Source organism: Aspergillus thermomutatus (assembly GCF_002237265.1).
Source record: "Aspergillus thermomutatus strain HMR AF 39 chromosome Unknown NODE_237, whole genome shotgun sequence".
Lineage (NCBI taxonomy): Eukaryota > Fungi > Ascomycota > Eurotiomycetes > Eurotiales > Aspergillaceae > Aspergillus > Aspergillus thermomutatus.
Window position 1 is genome coordinate 1 of NW_020798287.1, and position 22,556 is coordinate 22,556.

General features: G+C 47.4%; 4 protein-coding genes across 4 annotated transcripts; 1 reads left to right on the forward strand and 3 right to left on the reverse strand.

The window, feature by feature from the left end:
- Window positions 1–5,140: 5,140 nt before the first annotated feature.
- CDV56_100983 (putative ARF GTPase activator (Csx2)) lies at window positions 5,141–8,681 on the reverse strand (the record flags this gene model as incomplete). Its single annotated transcript, XM_026754602.1, has 3 exons — window positions 5,141–8,278; window positions 8,373–8,506; window positions 8,618–8,681. The coding sequence occupies 3 exons, from the start codon at window positions 8,679–8,681 to the stop codon at window positions 5,141–5,143; spliced, it is 3,336 nt and encodes a 1,111-aa protein (XP_026611282.1).
- A 1,530-nt stretch (window positions 8,682–10,211) lies between these two features.
- On the reverse strand, window positions 10,212–11,910 carry CDV56_101734 (C2 domain protein; the record flags this gene model as incomplete). Its single annotated transcript, XM_026755353.1, has 2 exons — window positions 10,212–11,166; window positions 11,228–11,910. 2 exons carry the CDS (start codon window positions 11,908–11,910, stop codon window positions 10,212–10,214), a joined length of 1,638 nt encoding a protein of 545 aa, XP_026611283.1.
- Window positions 11,911–12,821: 911 nt separating this feature from the next.
- CDV56_102089 (DNA repair protein RAD16) lies at window positions 12,822–16,175 on the reverse strand (the record flags this gene model as incomplete). The annotated part of the gene is made up of 8 exons (XM_026755708.1): window positions 12,822–13,053; window positions 13,120–14,267; window positions 14,319–14,377; window positions 14,433–14,507; window positions 14,559–14,667; window positions 14,726–15,055; window positions 15,106–16,034; window positions 16,163–16,175. 8 exons carry the CDS (start codon window positions 16,173–16,175, stop codon window positions 12,822–12,824), a joined length of 2,895 nt encoding a protein of 964 aa, XP_026611284.1.
- Window positions 16,176–16,716: 541 nt separating this feature from the next.
- Window positions 16,717–18,800, forward strand: rad7 (DNA repair protein Rad7, protein; the record flags this gene model as incomplete). Its single annotated transcript, XM_026756226.1, has 5 exons — window positions 16,717–16,817; window positions 16,878–16,905; window positions 16,970–17,509; window positions 17,566–17,731; window positions 17,782–18,800. The coding sequence occupies 5 exons, from the start codon at window positions 16,717–16,719 to the stop codon at window positions 18,798–18,800; spliced, it is 1,854 nt and encodes a 617-aa protein (XP_026611285.1).
- Between the last annotated feature and the right edge of the window lie 3,756 nt (window positions 18,801–22,556).

The following is a 22,556-nucleotide window of genomic DNA, read 5'->3' on the forward strand; positions in this document are numbered from 1 at the left end:
TGTAGTACTCACAGCGTTCTGTATATACTACAACTATAGAGCGCTACTGTGCTAAATACTACATGATGCTACAACATTGTCATTCTCTAACATATTACTAGTTTGTTTTTAGTTTTTTGTTTGTAATTTTCACAAATGTGACCTCGCAGGATCTCCAGAGAGGCGGGGGGGGGGGGTGTGAGTATTGTTGAAAAGTGGTGGAGACCTTGGTTTTTTTTTTTTTTTTTTTTTTTTTTTTTTTTTTTATTATCTTTCTTTCTTTAACCGATATTTTTTTTCTTCATCGTTTTTTGTCTTATTTATTATTATTATTTTTATTAATAATGTTCTTTTTTTTTCTGTTGATAGCTTTGACTGTTCGGAACGTGGTGGGATGGCAAACTCCGCGGAGGCAATTGTAAACTGCATAGGATTGTGGCAAAAGTGGCAACCCGGAAGGGTTGTGATAGTCAGACTCAATATGAGTTGCGCACAGCGGAACGTACTGGGTAGTAGTAGTCCCTGCGCTGAGACGACGGAGTAGTTACCATCTATTTCATGTTAGTTGATGACATGACAGCGGCAGGTGAAGCATGCATATGTGCAGGATGTACTTGTACTACTACTCCGTACTCTACTCTGTATTAGAATGGGTCTGTGGACCTAGCCCAGCTACCCAGTAGATGCGCAGTAGAGGTAGTAGTAGTAGTACAAAGGACGCGTTATTTATCATTCTTCTTCCCTTGCTGGCCCACATGATGGTTGATGTTTAGCCAAAATGGAGTGGCATTCAGGGATCGACTGCCCTGGGGACGTTTCAGTGGTTAGCTATCGTCGTGAGGCAAGCATGGCAAACAGCAGATTTGCTGATGACACAAGCCACAAATGGAGAAAGGACCCACGGTGGCATGGGCACATGAACAAAAATAAAGAGATAGCTGGATTTGACAAACTTATTGCATAGACTTTAAGGTACAGGTAAGTCATACCTAAAAATGCTGACGGTGTATCCTATCAGCATGCAATGTGCTGGGATGTAGCACAGTGGATGATGTATTCGATTTTTGAGCATAACTTACCTAAGGGCCTCAGGAACCTTAAGTCTGCCAGAATTGGCCTTTGCCATATGGCCGCTGATTTGATGAGAAGACGGATGATGCTCGGGAGTCGGGATCAGGCCCAGGAATTATAATTTCCGTCATCTTATAATTCTCTTTCCTCGTGAAATCCTCATAAATTGTGTACCTAGTTTGTGAATCTGATCAGTGATCTCGGAAGGGAATCCCTTTTCATTTTTCCTTCCTTTTTTTCTTTCTTTTCCTTCAAAATTATAAGGGAATTAATGAGCAGAGAGGCTCCTTCCGTAGTGAGACAAGTGTAGCTTTGCATGGACTGGGTTCCTGGATTGATTATTGGATCCTTGGGCGTTGGTTATGATGGGGGCGGGACTGGGTTCAAGGAATCTAGGCAGAATTTGGCTGCATTCCCACTAGGGCCCGATCCCCAAGCCGCCGAAAGGAGAGGGGGAGAAAGAACAAGAAACGAAGTGAAAAAAAGGAAAAAAAAAGACATATCGTCCGGGATCTGTTCTCGGATGGAGATGTGGCGCTGAGGCGCACTGCTACCACCACCACTTGTCGAAATCTGTATGCAACTATCACTTCAGAACAAGAAGGGGGTAGATAGATGTCCAAGCGTTGCAAGGAAGCTAGGGTGTTTCTTGAAGACAAGAGGTGTGCTCACCGCCTAGATAGCCTACACTACGACGATCATACCTTAGTAAGGTATTTGACAGAAATCTTTGGTTCGGATGTTCTGCAGAAACCTCAGGAGGATTTTACATCCAGGATGTAAAATCAACACCCATAAAGATTATCAATATTTATGTCAACTTGCTGCGACTTGATGGATGGCTGTCTGGACTCTCGATGCTCAAGGCTTTCTGGGTTCTAGGTGCGTAGCTTTAAGCTCACGAGCCGAGGGAAGTAAGGAACCGCATACCTAATCTTATCCTTTCGCTCCACCTGTACCTTAGTTGCCTACCTCAGGTTAGTACGGATAGTAGTAGTCAATCATCGGAATAATTGACTTACGTACGGTACTATTCTTTATAGGTAATCTGTACTTTCAACCTCGTTTGACTTTTACTTTCCCTCTTCTAGCATGCCCCCCTTTCATGCATTGGTCATTTCAATATGGGGCTAGTTAAAATAATATTCTCCAGCACATGCGAAAGATCCCGGGATTGTAAGAAAAGAAAGAAAGGAAAAGGGAAAAAAGGCGGCACATACGGAGTACAGGGGCTCCACCTTCAGGATCTCCATCGGGATGAGATGCCGGCCAATCATTCGGGCGTAAATCAAACCTCATCTCATCCCTTTCTGGAAATGCCCTTGTCCCCAAGTAACCTAGCGTCTGAATGATCAGTTCTATTATTTTCTGGCAGACTGGCAGTAAGCACAGAGTTGTTATCCCTTCTTCAAATTCACTCTCCTACTCTGCATCCTTTGAACATTATCATGGTTAAATCTGATGACCAGCGGCTGTCGATCTGTCAAGCTTATACCAGGTTAACTTTGAAAATTGCTTCTTCAAGAACAATGTGCACCGCTATCTACCTATTGAACATATAAGTACTATTGAAACAGCTCAGAGCGTGGGATCACCCGCCTTTGTAGAGAAACGCCTATCGATGCTACTCTACCAGTAACTGCATGGGAATGGCACAGAAAATTTGATACTCTGGATAGAAGTAAAAGTTAATCAAGTCGGGGGAGAGAAGCTATAGATCATAAGATCCTCCTCTTCCCTATCTAGTCGTAGTTCATACTTTTGGTACTACTATGCTGATAAACCATCACTTATAAATTTCTTCGTGGTTGGTTATTATGCCATGTGTCATGACCGTGGACAGTGTCCGGTTTCTCTAAATTAGTACTGAAAGGGAGCTTCTAGATATACATAGTACAATATCAATGAAAAAACTAATTCATCCCTCGAACTTCTACAGTTATACGAATGATAACAATTACTGAACCAAGACAGCTGGCTACTTACATATGTCGGTAACCTTAAGTGGTCATTGATATCATTTGTCTCCCGCCCTTGCAGCAATAAGAGCTACCTAACCTAACCTACCTTAGATATTTGTATGTAGATGGTATTCGACATCAGTGTATATCTTTCTCCTGTCGCTGCTGCTGTCACATATGAACGGATCATCAACAATGCCTGTGGAGACTACTCCGTAGAACACACAATTCACAGCTGCTGCTGGCAAACCCACCCGTGCATTGAATTGATTACTCTCGCCACCTGGGGCTGCTTCAAAAGCAGTAGTACATTGCGCAGTGGGTCGTCCTATTGACTGCATGGAGAATAAGATTAGTACTTATGGATGGAGTATGTATAGCCCTGGGTTTTTTACAGCCCTCTCTCGAGGAGGAGAAAAGCTATCTACATGATATGAGGACTACTATCATCTCAGCTGATCAAAGCAAAAGGATCGACAGTTACTGCCCTTGCCTACCCTAGGCATGGTGGCCCGCAGTATTGTTGTTGTGATTCTCGTCGTCCAATTCTACTGGGTGTATCGTCGCGCCATCGCAGCCAATGACGTCATCGGCTGGTCCGCAACTACATACGAATTCTTCTCCCAACGGACACAGGGAGCATCAACATTCCCATCTGCCATCCGCGCTACCTACCTATCATCCTCCGGTCAAGCAACCGGTGCTATTGGCTGGGCTGAGATTCCACTGTCAGTCTGCCTGTCTTCAAGGCATTTAATTTACCTTCGGTACATACCCGTGCCGCACAAGTCTCCGCACCGAGCCATTGTGGCTTAGGTATCGCATGCTCTCTTCCAAGTAGGACAACTGTGGCTTTGTGGATTCAATCAAACTACACTCTTCCCTGCTCATTCATGGCCAATCAGAGACTAGGGAATTATGATCCTCCCTTCTCACCTAAGGTACTAGTAGAGCACAGGACAAGCCGCATACAGAAAGCACAGGAAGATGGATGCCTTAATTTCCATCGTCTCCGACCGGCGACCACAGTAAAGCCACTTCAGTCATCGTGCGCCACTTGCTCTGCATTGGAAGTGACTGAGCTTCCTTTCCTGGACTATGTGGCAAAAAATCACAGAGGAAAAAAGAATTTCGCGGTAGTCCTGTTGCACCGTCGACCTGATTGACAGACCAAAATTCCGTCCCAACCGCAACCGAGCAACTTCCTCCCTCGCTCAAGTCAAGCAAAGCGTTGATTCCTCGCCCCACCGCCGCCTTTGTCTCTTGATGCTTTTGAGCAATAGATAGGCTAGGCTACGTGTCAACTGATCACAGTTCAATGAATGAACACACTTCATTGACTTCTCGTCCGCCTGGTCCGAACCAATCGCCTGTATCTTTTACATTCTCCGGTCTTGAAGTCGGTTGAATGTGGAAAAGAGGATCGGGCATCGGGCTATTTCCTGACCCTTTCTCATGAACCCCTTGATCTCAAATGCTGAGCGTCAGGGACCCCCCCGATGACTCATAATGTTTGAAATGGAGTATTGCATGATTGGCATTGGGCTATCTACGGAGTACAATGAAGACAGGCAGTGTCTCCAGCTGTGAGGCAAAACGACAAAAATAGAGAGGACATTACGTCTACACTCTACAGCTACTGGCCTGACGATCTCAGATCAATATCTTTCAGGGTGTATTAGACGACTTGGTAAGGGCACAGCTCTTTGTCCCATACAAGATGAGGCCAAGGAGGTACACAGAGAGCAAATGAAATCAAGACGTCTGCAGAAGACATCAGGGAAACCGTGATTTACACAGTCACTAGAGGAAATATGAGTCTCATGGCTAAACAGTCCGAAGTTGCGGTGATTTGAGACCGGCAGGAATGCAGAATACGCTCGCAAACGGCAGTGACGACTAGCATGTAGAGGGACAAATTCAGAGCAGAACAAAAAGGTATACTTCGTTCAGTATGCGAAAGCAAACCAGTCATCCTTCCTAGGGCGTTAAAAAAAGCGGACCATGCAAACTGGACGTGACCTCATCATGTGCACTTAAGCATCATTAAACATGATTAACTATTACAGGTGTGACTTGGCCTAAAACCAGCCAAGGAACAATAAAGGGGTTGTAAAGAATAGCGGTTGTTATCGTTCGATGCCGAGAGACGCGACTTTTCCAGCAAATCGAGCTCCAGCGCTTCCTCTCTTGTGCAGTCTATCACGCTCCTTACTGTCCAGGGACCCCGACGACACCGCCTGATCACTTCCTGTTCCTCGAATGCTGGGCAGTGATCCGACTGTGTCCGCAGTAGAGGTGCCCGCCATGGGCGTCACATATCTCGCGGTGCGTTGGCTCAGATAGAGCTGAGCAGCTGGTGATAGAGGAATGGGAGGTGGCTGCAAAGGAATTTCCGCACCGTTTTGCACAAGCAATTCTGCTATCGGGAACGGAATCGCCTTGACTGCGTTGGCGGTACCGGGTCTAGGTGGCAGGTTGGATGGCGTCGACCCAGGCGACGCGGGGTCTGCAGCCGCTAGAGCGAGGAAGACCGCGTGGGTGTTCCGTGACCGGTCAGTGATGTTGACATTGGCCCGAAGTGCGATGCCATACAGCACGCCTTGAATGTCATTCTTTTTGATTGCCGCAAGTAAGGTTTCATCAGGAGTCGAGAAACGTGACAAAGGGGAGGGCAGCGACTGCACGAACGCTCGTTCGCTATACTTGGCAGTGATGAATTTCAGTCGTTGTTCCCGAGTCGAGGTTGCCATCGGTTTCTGATTCTGGTCTAGTGTTGCCTCCCAGACCATGTTGCTGACACGGTTGCCAACCTGCAAGAGGATCTCGACGATGTCATTGGAGAAAGAATTCACGTCCAAAGTGAGGGATCGGATTTTGGAGATATGTGTCCCCAGAGAACGATGGATGCCACTACACTCAATGCACAAGACTATCCCAAGGTTAATCGACACCCACTCAACCTTCGAGGTCGATCCGCAATCAGCACACCAATGATTGCCTTGGTCCGCATCGCGGACTGTCTGGAGCAGTTTGGCGGGGTTCTCTTCATATCCGGTGCTATCGTTGCGCACGTAGCTTGGTCGTGCACCCACGGTGGTGCGACGGCTCACGCTGCTAGTAGAACTTGCGGAATGAGAATGTTGACCAGAATACGACGAGCTTTTCCCAGTCAAGACAGAACCAATATCGCGACCCAGGGACGAGCCGTCGTTCTTTGACGCAACGGGAGGAGACATGCTACGGCCCTCAACAGCGCTTTGCAGGGCGTTGTTGATGGCCCTGATCCAGTTGCCCATGTCCTCTTCGGAAGTCGCCTGATAAATCCGCTTAAACTGAGGCGTAATGACTTCGAAACAGAAGCGTCGTTCGGCGTTCCGTGCTTCTCGCACAGAGGCCATCCGTAGGTCAATTGGGTCCATATGCAGATCAAGTTTCTGTTTCCAGTTACTGTACTCTGAGAGCTTGCCTTGATCTAACACAATCCAGAACTTATGCCAAGCTTGCTTGTTGATGCCCTTGGGATCGATGTGAGATCCCGGCCGCGATAATGCCCAGAGGAGTCCCTCCTTCCGCTGCTGGCCGCTCGGATTGGCATTTGGATACATTGGCGGAATTCCGGCCGTGTTGTTCATAGCTGCATTTGTCTGCGGGGACATGGAGGAACTGTTGCTGACCACGCTTCGCAGCTGAGACCCTGTGCTGTCTGCGCGGCCCAAGTCCGATTCGGACTTGTGGCTACCACTGCCATTGCCCGTCAGGGTTGACGGAACACTCGGGTTGGCGAGGGAATCCGGCTCCAGATATAAGTTACTGCTTTTCTCCAGAGCTCTTCGTTTCTCTTCTCGTTCTGACCTCTGAAATTGAAATTCCTTGTCTGCCTGATTGACCTCGTGAATCAAAGCGTCCAGCTGAGGAATCATGTCGTCGACCTTCTTGGCAGCCGCAAGAAAGCTCTTAGCCTGTTCATCCGCGTACCTGGTCAGGTGCGAAAGGACTTCCTGTTCCTTACGGCCACCGTGAAGATCCTGCATGAACGAAGAATAATCAAACCGCTTTAACTCAAAGTTCCGCCTCTTGGCTTGGTACTTGGAATCGCTCTCTGCGCGCTTTTTCTCTTTCAAGGAATCCTGCCTCTGTCCGAGGTAGCGACTGACGTAGGCATAATAATCCCTGCTCTCTTCTTCAAACTCCTTCTTCTTGGCCTCGGCCTGTTTGATGTCATTGTTATAAAGCTTGACCAGAGGTTCAATGACGAGCTTTTGCAGTTGGACGGTATTGAGTCGCTCATAATTTAGGATCTGCCGAGCAATTTTCTCAAAGTAATGATCGAGCGCTGGCTGGATTGCGTTGGAATTAGACGTTGAGGCCTCACTGAGCGCAGACAGGAAGGCTTCCACAGCATCGTTGCAGGCCCCTTGGGCTTGTTGGGCTGCCTCCGCCTTCTTCAGCACCTTCTTGATTTTCGCACGCATATTCCCCGTCTTCTGCTCCAACGCTTTCATAGTGGCTCGGAACAATGGGCCATCCTCCACTACACTCATATCTTCGCCAGGGCGCGAATGGGGAAGGTCAACCTTCACAGGCGGCGGCGGTGGCGGAACTTGAGGAGGAGGGGGAGGCGGAACACTATCGATCATTTCAGGCGGAGTGCCCGGGGGAAGATGCAGGTTGGATGTGGCATCGGCATCACTGGAGTGCGAGAGAATTGATTGCGAAGAAGGCATACGATTCCGAACGGGGTGAGGGATTTCCAGGCTTGGCGACAAGATCTGCGGGCTGGGTAGCGAACGCGGGCAGTTGTGCACCCAGAACGAGAAGTGCGCGAGAGTGTTGAGACGATTGGCTCTCTGGTCATAGTCCAAGAAGCTACAGCTGTTCCTCCAACCACCGCCCTTATCTTCTGTGACCTTGGGTGGTTTCCATTTCCAAGACCAATTGAACTGAACGGAAGGGCTTCCACCCGTTGTATAGTCCCCTACAAACTGCACATTGGTATTGTTTTGCAAGTTGGGATTCGCATGAAATTCTCGTGTTATCAAATTGTCGAGCTCCTTCGAATTTGTCGCATGCGCAAATGTGAGTCCGGTAAGCACAGTGTCGGCCACTTCTGGAAGCGAGGTTGCAACACCATTGACGACGGAATTCGAGTTGTTAGCGCTTTGAGTTTGCCTCAGTATAAAGGTGAAATTAAAGTTCAATTCATCTTCATTCGTCAGGCGCAAAAGGAATGAGGGCGCTGATGCAGATGGGGAGAGGTCAGGATCCTGTAAAGAGATAGCAAACGAGGAGTTGTCAGCTCAAAAGAACAAGGGCTATATAGAGGGCGCGACTGGAGCCATTATCGCTCCAGCACCTTACCTGTATATACTCAATAGGACTGTCGTCGCCAACTTCACGCTTCGCAGTATATCTCGTGGCCGGGAACGAGTTGGGAGTAAGATGCAAGAGTACCCGTCCTCGCGAGTTGCTTATCGTGGCGGAAGAAATGGTAACTATTGCTCATTCGAAGCAAATTAGCAAAAGAGCAATAGAGAGTCCCGGAACACCGACGATGTTAATGAGAAAAAGAAACCGATGAGGGAAGTAGTGGGAGGGACACTTACACCTTGTTTGGTCTTTGAAGAACAAGTTCCCAGAGTCATCGAAACGACTTCCAACATTGCCCATAATGAAGACGAATGGATGATTCACGTCACCACTCGAAAAAGGAACGGTCCGAAAGGATGACTGGACCAGCTGGAGGTCACCATCGACGGTCGGATTGGCATCAGTTTAAAGCTGAAGCAACGATAAACAACAGGCAACCGAATGGAAAAGCCGTCATCTAGTCTGAAACTCTACTCAAACGTCTCCAGGGATCTTTTGCGCCTGAAACCAGACAAGTATAAACTGCTGTAAGATGGAAGAGCTTGTGCGAGGTAAGTTGCGATCGGGAATACGGGGCTTTATGTGGAAGCAAAGGTGATGATGGCTGAAAACACCCGACAAAGGAGGGCGCGAGTCCCGGTTTCTGAGATCCTTCCGCGCTTGGTTCGCAAGGGTTACCGATTCAATTCAAGGGACTAAACAAGAATGTGAATAGCAAAAGGCAGATGATATGCAAAAGAGAAGGTGATGAGCAAGGAAAGAGGCTCCAATACCGGTGCCTGGTGAGAGTAGCAGTGTGGGTAATTGTGGAGGTTGAGTTGGAGGTTTGGCGCGCGGAGGAGGGGAAGAGAACGTGGGAAGGATGCGATAATGATATGTTCATTAAAGCACATGAATAGTACAACCCCCCCGGCCTGGCACACAGACCGGTGTTTCACCGAGATCTCCAGACTACTTTAAGGGGTGAGGTGATCAGCTGGTGATTTAAGCTTGAGATTTTATGTCTTTGCCATTATTTTCCATGGGATTGAGCATTATCTACATTGCGCAAGGTTGGGAATCAATGAGGAGCCATATTACATTCACAACGTGATACTTTTCTACCAGGAGAATGCTATTACTGCCTCAAGAGACACATGTAATATAGCTATCTCAAGAGAAGCCCATTCAGCACTGATTGCTGATCATGCTGGAGGCTGTGCCTGCTGGAGAGCTTTTAAATCACTTACTCATGATCCTCAACTCCTTGTTGTTAAGTATCAGAGCATGATGCAGACAGTAAGATCTTTCACAAACAGAAAAGAGTGATGTTTAGATTTTGCCTCCAGATATCCCTGAATCACACTTAAACACCGCCTCGCAGCAGAATCTGGCTGATCCTGCTCATGCAGATGAGAGAAAATTTTCACAGTACTCCGTAGGCAACCTAGAGGAAGAGACACGGAGAGAAAGAGCTCATGCCAAACAGAGCATCAACAGAACATTATTAATATTACTTGGTGACCTATCCATTCTCCAATGTTGGAGGGGTATCTGAGAAGAAAGGAAAGCAAGGCGCTAATTCTGGTAGACACCGCAGAGAGAAGTCATGAGCTTGTCCACAACCAGGTCCAGTGGAAACCTGAATGAGGCTGCTCGAGTGCGTCACACAGACAGATAATAGTGACAACAACAACAATCAGGGGGATCACAAATGCATACCGCTCAAACATAGAGGCCTAAGAATATTTAGAGACCCGTGCTCTCGTCCCAATCAAAAAGAGAAGAATATACAAATAGAAACAGAAGTTGTTCGTTAGGGACGGTGCCAGAGTTTACCACACCAGCCGATTAGAGGCCTTCGGGTGGCCGATGTGGTGAGCTGGTGTGGCCTTTGTGGTTTCCTGTGATATTTTTGTGTTCACCTCCTTCCGCCCATTTCATGACTTGGCCTTTGACGTCGCGCATGTCGTGCACTTTCTGGGCAAAGTCTCCTCGTTTCTTGGACGAGGCGCCGCTTCGTTCTACGAGCTCCTCTTCATCCGAACTTGAGATGGACAGCGATGAACTGCTGCTTTGTTGAAGGAAGGTCATTTGGCCCGTCTCTTTCTTCTTAAATTCTCTTTGTTCATCTTTCAGCTCTGTCATTCGCTCAGCATCTTCCTGGCAGTCCAATGTGGCGATATGGAGGCCAAGAAAGTTCCTTGAGAGGAAATCCTTGAGCAGGGGAAGATATTTGCCGTTGGGACGATAAGTACCGCTGTCATTGTCGATGAAGAGCTCATAATCGCCAGGGTCTGTTGATACACCTGTGGCAGCCTCGGCCTGAGACCCTTGGGTGGGAATCTCGGTCGCCGATGGCTCTGCGCAGGAAGAATGATGACGATGGCGGTGTTTCAGTCGACGAACGAAAAACTCCCCAGAATACGCGATGTAGATCGAGACATTGCTGTGCATGGTGTGCTTGCTTAGCAAGTCAACTCCAAATTCCTTTCCCGTTTCGGTAAATCGGAACTGTCCGTCGAGGGTGAGGACATAAGTGAATATACGGCCGCCCTGAGCATGGTGAACAAACTCAAGAAATTTCTGAGTGAGCTCGGTACACGGCGCTGCGAATTCACCATGAAGAGTTGTTCGATCAAAGTTGTAGATTCGCTCATGCTGATGATGGAGAGCGCGATTGAGGATACGGCCTCTGAGACTCTGCGATGTGAACATACGCGCTACAAGGGGTCTGAATTCGACATAGCGATGATATAGTTCAGCAGGTACAGGACCCTTTAGCTGTATCTGAATGGCTTGGAAACTAGAGAAGAGAAGCAAATAAGCAATCTGCGTCAAGGGCAGCCGGGTCGGAGATAACGTACTTGTAACGGCTGACTGTCTTCTTGCCATCCGAGCTCTGCACTTCGTCCTTCATCCCTGTCAGGCGCCCGATCAGGGGGGAAAAGTGCTTGAACCAGTAGTTTGGCCCGACAGTGTACATCTGTCCACCCTCGTCACCCGGGGTCTTACCCAAGCAGTCCACGCTGATGACGAGATGTGAGCCAAGGTCGAGACGTCGCGAGGCGAAGGCGGCGATATTGCCAAACAGGTAGACCCGCTTGCTGCCGAGTCGTTTCTTGACCCGAAATGATTGCTCTTTGAAACCAGACCACTTGTCATCGATACGACCGACCTCGACGTATGCGATCCCCAACTTATCATCATGGTCGGCAGCGTCCTCATCGTAGACATGGCACTTGAGCTCGAAGCCGGATGCGGGAACATTCGCAACAACCCACTCGCTGTCCCATACTGGGTCTCTGTTCTTGCGCACTGTCGGCGTTCTGAAGGTGACAATGGGATCCTGCTTATGCCGCTGGGGTAGGCCGACAACCAGCTGAGCTCTCACGTAAGGATCAGACGAGAAAGTGCCGAAGTCCGCACATGGAAGGTTGATGCCGCGATGGAATGTGAACTTCAAGGTGTAACCAGGGGGCGCATGAGGAATTGGAGTACTGTCGAACCCCCCCGGGGGCTTGTGCTCGCCATTGGTTGCGACCTTCATTGCGACGGCTCGATCATGAAGTTTTTCCGTTCTATCGACAAATTTCGGGCCATACTTATCGAGCGCATGTTGTGGACGTGCTCGTGGCTGCTCTGTTTCATCCTCCATGATCTCGGCGCACCAGGAAACTTATGAACAATAGTCTGTTTTGTTTTACACTTTTTAATTATTGTTGCTGCCTGCACCAGTTGGTAGAGTCAGCTCTCAAGATGCGGGACGATGTGGGGACGAGATCTTGTCTTGCTCTTGGCCGCTCGTAGGGCTGAGGGGAGAGAAGAGAAGTCAAGGAGCAAGAAATGAGCAGGGAAAGAGGAAGAACAAGCTGCTAAGTCTTACTTACTTCACATACAACTTACCTTCACCAGAAAATGTCAGTTCATGATGGATGATGGATGATGACTTCCCTTACGGAGTACAATTTTTCTTTTCCCCTCTCAGCGGCGGCAGGAAGTTGGTTCCAGGGGTATTGAAGGATGCATCATCGCGCCCCTCTTTTTTTCTCTCTCAAGAGTCTAGACACTACGAGTAGTTCACTGAACAGCGGACGTTCCTCGGATCTTCACGGATGGCTTAAGCAAGGCCAAGCTTTTGTCATTCTTTAAGATTCTTGGAGATCTTCTTGTGATTAATAAATAATAGTGTCTTAATTTTTCTCAATTCGAGTGGCAGTCCAGCACCAGCATCAACTGAGACCAGCTCCGAAGATGTTCAATATAGCAAGGACAGCCTAGTACAATGGTAACATAAGAAGAAATTCAGACAAGACATGAAGAGTCACGAATTCGCTCTCCTCCAGTGGAATACCGCAATGCGTCGAGCATAGCAATAATCCCATGAGCCAAGCTCTTTTTAGCAAGCCGCGGCAGCAAATTAGATCGCATAGTGCATAGTCCCAAGCAAAAGAAAGGACATCAGGATCCGCGGAACAAGAACTGCATATCTTCCGGAGTGAGCTTTTCCAGCGCCTCCCCTTGATCTTTGTTCAGCGTGCCGTTGATGAGGTTTGCCTTCTTCTCTTGCAGCAAAACAATTCGTGATTCTACCGAATCCTCAATGCAGAGCCGGGTGATGACACAGGGTCGTCGTTGACCAATTCGATGGCATCGGTCTGCGCTTTGCCATTCAGCAGCTGGATTCCACCACCTGAAGGATCCCCATTAGTATAAGATCCTGATCAAGGATGAAGCGAGATGCTCGAGCGATACTTACGGATCGACGATGAAAACTCTTGAGGCTTCGGTCAAGTTCAAAGCGACACCCCCTGCCTTCAATGACACGAGGAAAACCTCCACATCAACATTATTCATGAAATAATCAATTGATTTCTGACGCTGTGCAGGCGTCATCGTCCCATCCAGCATGACGGTGTTGAAACCAGCCCGACGAAGACGCCATTCAACAAGCTGAAGCATCGAGGTGAATTGCGAGAAAACGATGGACTTGTGAGTCTGCTTCTGGCTCCTCAACTTGTAGAGCTCGTAAACAAGCATTTCAATCTTCGTCGACGACGTCCAGTCCTCCATTCGAATGCGATTAATGATGGAGTTCTTCTTGATGTGCTCCTCCTCCTGTTCAATATCTGGCTGCTCGAAATCAATGGCGAGGGGGATGTGACAACGAGGACAATCAACGATGCTGTCTGCTTCGAAAGACTGGATGTAATCTTTGGCACAACGACGGCAAAACTCATGGTGACATCGAGACCGAATAGCCTCTTCCGCAGGCTCATCACAGATACTGCATACAAGGACGTTCTGTCCACCAGCAGCATGCTTCTTCAGGATCAGGTCTGGATGATTTGCAACCTGCCGCATCTGCATGATCAGACCGAAGATGTTGGCATAATTGTTCAACATCACACCTCGGCTAACGTATGTATCGAATTGCCTTGTAGAATTCGTCATGATACTCCTGGAAAAATCACGTTCAATTTCTCCGAAAAACTCGTTATGCAAAACGACGCGTTTCGGCGGAAGCTCCATTGAAGCAGTGTGATCGCGCTTGACTCGTCTCAGCATGATCCTGTCAGTGATCAGGCGAAGTTTGGACAAGGCCTCCTTTCTGGCTTCTGCATGGTCTCGTTCGGTAATGGGATTAAGGATCTCCTGATTGAAGACTGATACATGGCTGAACCCACTGTGCTTGCAATGGCTGCAACGTTTATCCGCGTCCTGGGACCAATGAAGTTGCTGACATTTGCATTGCTTGCAGAAATAGCACGCAAAGGGGCGAACTTCAAGGAAGCGAAGAAGCGAGAAAAACTCGCCAATCCGATTCTGAACAGGAGTGCCGGAAAGACACCACTTATACGAGGCTTTAAGGGCAAAACATGCACGTGCAACACTGGTAGTTCGTTGCTGAAAAATTTTAGCAAAATAATCAAATTGTATAAGGTCTGGTCAATATACCTTGATGCTATGCGCTTCATCGAGAATAAGGCGGTGGTAGTCAATGGCATGAATGACGCCTTTTTCATTGTCAGTGGGCCTTTCCTTGCTGCACAATTGTGTCGATAGACTCACTATCTTCTTTCACGATCCCGTCGTTACGGTTCCATCCTTTCCATTCCTTCCGATGAATGGATTCGAGGCCGGAATCTACATCCGACGTTAGGCCGACCTCTCACGGCTTGCAAAAATATAACTCACAAGAGATCATGATCACATCATAAGATTCAAGGTCTTTCTTTGTTAGGTGTTTGACCTTGGCATTGGAATTGTGGTACACAAGAACCTTCAACTGGCCATTCGTGTATTCCTGAGGTCATAAAAATTAGAGCCGTAACAGTAATTTAGAACACGCAGGACAGACATACTTTGATTTCAGACTGCCACTGCATCAGAGCAACCGGAGGCACCACAACAAGCGATGGTTTGCCGACGGGATAATCAGACATGAGAAGGGAGACCGCCTGGATAGTCTTTCCCATGCCCATCTCGTCACCCAGCAAACCACCTTTATATTGACTTTTCTCTTGTTGCAACATCCAGTTCAAGCCCTCGAGCTGGTATGACTTCAGCGTTCTCGAAATGCCCGGAGGCTGTTCTGCTGGTACGGGTATGATGGGGGGCGTGTTCTTCAGATCGTCCCACATTTTTGTGATGAGAGGATGTTGCCTTTCAAGTTTGCGTCGCTCTCTATAAGCCTAAATGCAGTGTTAGAGCACCATGATGTTGAAGAAGCGAGTATACTTACTCGATAACTCATCCAAGGTTGAATAACAGCGCGTCGTTGGTTTGCAGTGGCCCTTAACGCTTGCCTCCGCGCTCGCGAGCCTGTACTGGCATTTGTTGTGCCCGAGTTTCTTGCCCTTTCGACAACCAACGGCTCTTCCTCGCTACTAGACGATGGAGGACCGCCTGCTTCCGAATCAGTTTGATAGTTGCCATCCCCTGCTTCATCGTCACTCAAGTCGGAAAGTTCGCTGTCCGGAATGGCTTGCTTCGTTGTCGATTGCCGAGAAGTCCTAATATTGCGCTTTGGCCGCCAAGGCTCAAAGTCCTCTTCATCCTCTGCGTCAAGGACGCCGTCAGAATCGAGGTTCTTCAGCGGGTCATCATCCTCGGTAGAATCTTCAATCTCCAGGTTGTCACGACTCGCGCTCGCGGCAACCTTCCGACGCTTGGAAAAAGATTCCTGATATTCTTGCATTTGCAGAGCCTGAGCCAAAGCCTCGTCAGAAGTTTCCAGAGCCGGGGCATCCGGGGAGAGTGCTGCGGCGTTCCTCTTAAGTCCTCTTTGCGTGTTACCGAGGGACATGGTGCTTGAGCGTAGTTCCCGAGCTCGTGCAGAAGCATTAACTCTCCTCCTGGGCTTATTCACATCTGACTCGGCAGGAGTCATAACAACGCTAGTCGCAGGAGTATCATAGTCGTTTCTTCCTTCCCCAAATGTGTCTTCCGAGGAAGAGGAAGAAGAAGCGCACGAAGGGGACTGCTTCTTCAAGGGTATAGCAACTTCCACGGAAGTAGGGACAAAGCTCGACTCAATCGACTCCAAATGACGCTCTTCATTTTTCTGATTAGCTTTGTGGTCACTCGGACGGTCGGTGGTGGACCTGGGGGTTGACTGTGCTAATCGCAGGGAGGTGCGTCTCGGCAACGATGACTGCTTATCTCGAGGAACTGAAATCAATCATTAGCCTTATAAATGACTGTGTTGGAAGGAATTGTAGTAGAAAGCTTTCCATCTTCGGATTCGAAGATGAGAGCATGCTTAAGAGAATATTTAGTATGGAAGCGAGAGCACTTACCGCCAGACGGCATTGTTCCTTTTGCTGTAGAAGCCTTTCTCCCCATGACGACAGGATTTCGATAATCTACCAAATGAGGCTCTTGATTTCCCTGTAAAAAGTAGGATCCTGGATGAGGTGACAAACCGAAGTGTACCCCCCTGGTGCCTGCTCGAAAATTATTAGAATGTCGGTGGCAAATATCGGCACTGCTGGTATGTACCTTCGGTCGGAAAAGGGAGGCAGCAGTGTTGGAACTTTGGAAAGAGTCGGAAAATTCTTCACAGCTCGACAGGAACACGGCCTGTGATTCACAGATCTGTGCCTACCCCTCGTATATGACTCTTGGCGAGTGCAAGTGAACTCCTTTCGTCGAAGTTCTTCTGCCTCTCCTACTTCCCACCAGGTCCTGATAATTCAGCCTTTATCCAGGACACGCGCTGATAAGGACAACACCAAAGTTCGCGTAAAGTGGAACACGAAATCACCACGAGTCCTGTGACCTGAAGCTTATCAGACCTGCATCAATCTCTCAGCACCACCTTTAATTAGGGTATCAATAAAGTGGTTTTTGCATGCAAAATGTACGTTTCAATCGTTCTGAAGTCTTCGAGGCTCCCATTTTGATCGTTTGCAGGGCGGATAGAAGCTCAACAAGGAATCAGATAAGGGGCCCGTATGTCCTTGACCATTTCTTCATTCGTCTGGTCGGTTTCGCTGATTAATGATTTCGCAGCCATTCTGCGCTCACTGATTTCTTAGCTGTGAGTGGCTCATTCTTCTAACTTCAATGACTGTCTAGGTCTGTGCTGATATTCAACTATCTAGTCCAACAACATCTCCGCCGCTCAGATCCATCAAGACTACCAAAGACGAGTGAGACATGCCGAGCGAGAGGCGGCTGCGAATGAACCGGCAGATGAAGCCGAGGAGGAAGATGAATATGAAGACAATGATGGCGAAACCGCCGAGCAGAGAAAGAAACGCAAGCGAAAGGAGACAGCGACACTAGCAAAGATCAAGCAGAGCAAGGAGTTCGCTCGCCGCAAAGCCCGCCGCACAGGGGAACCCGATGATGACGACGATGTCATTGCACGAGAGATGATGTATGAAAAATCCCGACCGATGCCGGGCCAGCTTGAGAATTGCGAGCTGTGCAGTAAGCGTTTCACGGTCACTCCCTACAGCAAAAACGGCCCCAATGGTGGTCTCCTCTGCGCCAAATGTTCCAAAGAAGTAGCAGATGATGAAAGAAAGTCAAAAGCTAAGAAGTGCGGGCCAAGAACTGGTCGGCGGCAGAATCAAAGCAACTTGCTCGACGGAATCGTTCAGCAAGGTGCTCTCAGTTTGGTGGAGATGTGTGCAAAGGTGAACATTCTTGACCAATCCTTCGATACATCTTGCTCGGGGCTGACTGCATTCAGAAAGTTGCTGATAATCACAACGACATCGAGGAATTTGGGGACTTACCGTCACGGTTGCTTCAACGTCTTAGCCAGATATTTTCCAAGAGGCGGATACTCACTCCAAGAACTTTGAACTTGTTCCTACGGCCTGAACTGAATTTCATTGACATTTACGATGCGGCTAGTGTGTCTCTACTCGCTATTCCAAGGTCTCAACGTACTGACCTGTCATAGAACTCGAAACGGACGACTTTCACAAAATATTCGCTATAATGCCGGCGCTGAGTCGTGTCAACCTCCGATTTGCCGGCCAAATCAAAGACAGAGTCTTTGAATATATGATTGACCGGGATCTCCAAATCAGGCAACTGCAGTTAGATGCTGCTAACCTTGTTTCTGATACTTATTGGCGGCGGCTCTTCCAGAAACTGGGACCACAGCTCGAAAGTCTGAAACTGTCGAATCTCGACTTTTCCTTTGATGATGAAACCGTGGAGATACTGTGTCAAAACTGCACAGCTCTCAAAAGACTAAAGTTCAAGCAGTGCTGGAAGATTGGTAGCAATTCTCTTCAGGCAATTTCAACTTTACCAAAACTTGAGCACTTGTCTCTCGATACTGTCCAAGAGTCGGAGATTGAACCCCTTCTGCAGATGATGAATACGCTTGGCCCGAATCTGCGCACACTATCCCTGGAGGGCTTCTGCAATGCTGATGATCGAATTTTGGATCTTATTCATGACAAGTGTCGGTTGCTCTCAAAAATTCGGTTTTCAGACAATGCTCTGTGTAGCGACAGAGGCTTTGTCAACCTATTTACAACCTGGGCCAATCCTCCCTTAAGGTTCGTGGATTTGTCTTCCACGCGAGATGTGGATAATGCCAATCCTGATGGTCCTGCCGAGGCAATCGGACTCGCGTCTCAAGGGTTCATTGCGCTCATGAACCACTCAGGCTCGACCCTTCAGAAGCTGAACATCTCATCATGCCGTCACATATCGCGCGTTGCTTTCGAGGAGGTGTTCTTAGAAGGAAAGACATACCCGTGCCTGCAGGAGCTGGACGTATCCTTTCATACGGTCATGGATGATTTCCTCATTGGTAGAATATTCCAATCTTGTCCAGCGATCAAGAAAATTGTGGCTTTTGCATGCTTCAATGTGCGCGATGTCCAGGTACCAGTTGGCGTTGCATTGGTTGGAGGCTTGAAGGCCCAGCACTCCATTGTCGTTGAGGGCCCAGTGTCTGGTTAATCCGGTCATCTACACAAAAGACTTTCCAAGATACTTCTAGGAGACGGCATGAAGCGAACGGGATGAGATATCTGCTTTCTATGTGACACGATGCATGAGCTTAACCAGACTTTCGCCTCTCCTTTCTTAAAGTGCTTTAGTTCTACTTCGTTCCTATTATCTTATAGCTTGCTGCTCGATATGCTTAACAATCTTGCAAGTGAACTCTACTTAGCCCCTATCATCAATGCAGCACAAGCCAGTGATATCACAGTAGGATGCGCTTTGTCTTTATTAATGACATGCTTGATCAAGTAGCTAGGTTGAATGGAGCAAACGGTGAAACAATCGAAGCTTAAATCATGAATTAGCTTTTAGATTTCGGTTAGACCTCGGTCTGAAAGCTGAGTAAGGTGTCCATCCCAGAGCTAAAGACTGGTATCATTGGATGTTCAAGTGGCTCTTGATCATAATGATTGATGCAGGTTATGTTTTAGAGGGGACTTCGCCTACTTCTATCTGACCTACTTACCGAGATGCCTCGCCCTTGCGTTGCTAATATTTGTGACGAAGACCTCGCTCTCTGGCCTGAAGCCCACCCATTTTCTGGTTCAACCGATCAATGACTTCGTCGATCTTACCTTAGCATTGATTTGATAAAGCTAACAACCAGTCTGATGCACATCCAAACTAATTAATTTTCATGCAGGCACACTACTAGTGAAGTAGATGAGGGTAGATATGAATCATATGATAACAGCTATAGACGTATGCTACTTTGAAGAAAGTGCATGTGCATGATACTTGCATCTGATTTGAGGGATTCCTCTGACTAGCTTAGGGTAGAGTATTTTACTAGAACTATCTACTACCTTAGGTAGATAGGTATTTGTCCCTGAAAAAGGGCGAATGAACGCTAGATGCAGACCTTAGTCTATAGCTGGTTCTTTGGACTGCATTATTAACCTCTTGACACTGGAGTTTAGACGAATATGTAGTACCTTATGAATATTTGCGAACCACCTCAGTATCAGTATGCAGAATACAATAGTACCAGGCACTGCACATAACAACTAGGTAGTGGCGATCTTGGGCTAAGGTAGGTAAAGGTACCTAGGTAGCATTGGTAAGGTACCTATGGAGTACAGTCCTAGGTATAAGTCTAGGTACAATTCCATAGCTCCACACTCATAAGACGCCAGGGTCCGCGAATTGCAGATACTGTAAAACCTAAGGTCTCTATCTAAATACAGTGGTTCCCGTCGGTACCTTACCTACGGTAGTAAGGTACCTTACCTTTCTTGTTTTAGTTGTAAGTTCTTTCATGCCAAATATACGGACCTTAGCAGGCAATCCGCAAATCCTCCCCAGGGGTCTGCGGATTGAGCAATGACTGTGGTGTACTTGATGGAACTTGAAACAGAGCAGCTGCTTTCAACAACAAAGATTATGATCATTTATTGAGACGGCATGTTTTGATGAAGAAATTTAATAACAGAGGTACCTACTGCCTAGATAGCTTCTTAACTTAGCGCCGATGTTCCACTGCTGGAGGTTGAAATTATTAGGATAATCTTGACATTCTGAGTTGAGAATAATTATCACTCAGGCAACTCACTGCCTGTTTGCTTCTGATACACTTCTCTAAGCTGCTAGCTGTTGAATGAGGCCATATGACATTATAAGATGGGCAACGTCTTGTATAACCTGAAGTGAGAGCTTCAATCAACCCTTGATCCCTTTACTGGGTTGTACCTTTCCGCCGCTCTTATTTATGCTTGATGGGATAGAATCAGTGCTAGAGATCCTGATGTTAACAGCCACACATCTTTCTTGTCCATCCATTCAGGAAGCGAAATCTCTGAGGGTGATATCTTTACCATAGTCTTGTTCAGAAAGTTTTTGAATTGTCATAAGCAGGAAAGTTCTCATTGTGTTGTCAAGGCGATCCTAGAAGGCTCATCTTCTACCTGGCAAGGCGGACTTTGGAAAATATAGTTCTCCAAAGCCGGCAACAATGTATCAAGGCCTGTTGATGGCTATATTAATAGACCTCATAGGGTACAAATTCTTGGACACCTATGAAAGCAGGCTGGGAGGATCAAAAGCATGGAAATAATTGGTGAGTATGGAGTTGGGAGCAAATATGCTTACTCCGTCACTATGGGACTTAAGGGCATGTTGCTTAAAATTCGACGAACCTACAAAGATCTGTAACTTATAAGAATGAGACCCCGAAAAAGGTACCTACTGATATTGACCTCTCTACTCCGTAGGCTAGGTTCCTTCTTAGTTCTGAGGTAGCTATCGAATGCTATCGAATGCTATCAAATGCTATCAAATGCTATTATTACAGTATCTTCAGGCCGGAGTGGGTCATAGAAGACTAGGTAGGTATGTACTATTAAAACTAAATGAGGTACCCCGTAGTGATTAATAGCCTTACAAAGTATTCGTACTCCGTAAGGTACTTAAGGCAGAAAAACCTGGATGATTTTTAATGCAAAAGCCACGAACAGCTGCATCTTTTCTGTTGTCAACTTCCATGTCACCCTCAATGGAAGTTCTCAGGTTCTGTCTGTATTGTATCTACCTGTAATAATATTTCTGAAGTACCTTATAAGGAAGAGCCAAAACCATGGTAAGATTCTCCTACCTAGGTACCTTAGGTCAGGTAAGTAAGGTACGGAGTACGGAGTAGCGGATAGACAGATCATAGGATTTCTGCTCCAGAGTAGATAGGGGATTCGTTTATCACAGGACCGGGTACCTTGGATATTAATAGGAATCATGGTATCCATTCGTGCCTAAGGTACGGAGCAGGTCCTTCACTTCTTCTATCTAAATATTATACCTACCTTACTTTCAATTCTGATGAGTGATGAATCGAGGTTAAGAACTAACTATCTATTAGCCTATTAGGTAGTCTAAGGTATTAATGTTTTTCTGGTTTCCCGCCTCCCTCTCTTTCCTTGTCCATCCACGATTTATTGACCATTTCTCTTGCTGTTGATTGTGTTCGTTTTTCCCCTGTTGACTATTTATTTGTTTCCCCAATTTTTGATCACCCGCTCACTTCTCTCTGTCATCCCCTTCTCACTTCTAATTCTGCCACTCAAGAGATCATCATCATCATCAGCATCATCATCATCATCATCATAATTTTTTATCGCAAATTCCACGCAACAACAATTGTCTGACTCTCAAACCATAATCTACTTCAAGAGCCCCGCTGGTGATTCATTTGAGGGTCCTAGTCAGAGACACTATCGATTTCGCTCGGTGTGCCAGTCTACCAGAAGCTTCCCTTTGCTCTTTTCGTGCGCTTGCAGTCAGCATTCTCCCTACCCCTTAATGTGTTCAGTCCGCCCACAACAGATTTTCCTCTGAGAGTGCATAGCCTGGTAACCGCTCCGTCTTCATTCTTTGGCGTTTTCTCGACATAAGCCCCACCTGCATCGGAATCTGAGTGGTTTCGAAAGGCCCAGAATCGCCCCTCCACAATCACCCGTTGCCTTGTTTACGGAAAGCGAGGAGCAACCCAAGAGGATAATTGCTGGGACTGCCTTGTCTGCGGGACTTTCCGTCTAGCTTGTCGGTTCCTTGTTGGGAATAAGTGGTCGACCTTCACAAATCTGTGACCGTCGGTCCATCTGTTCAGATGCCAATTAAGCTCCCTAAGGGCTTTACCCGGCGAAAGTCGTCTGGAAATGCTCTTGAGGAGGTGGAGAATCCTCCTCAGCCATCCTTTCGAGTCTTTGAACGCCCATCTGCGGA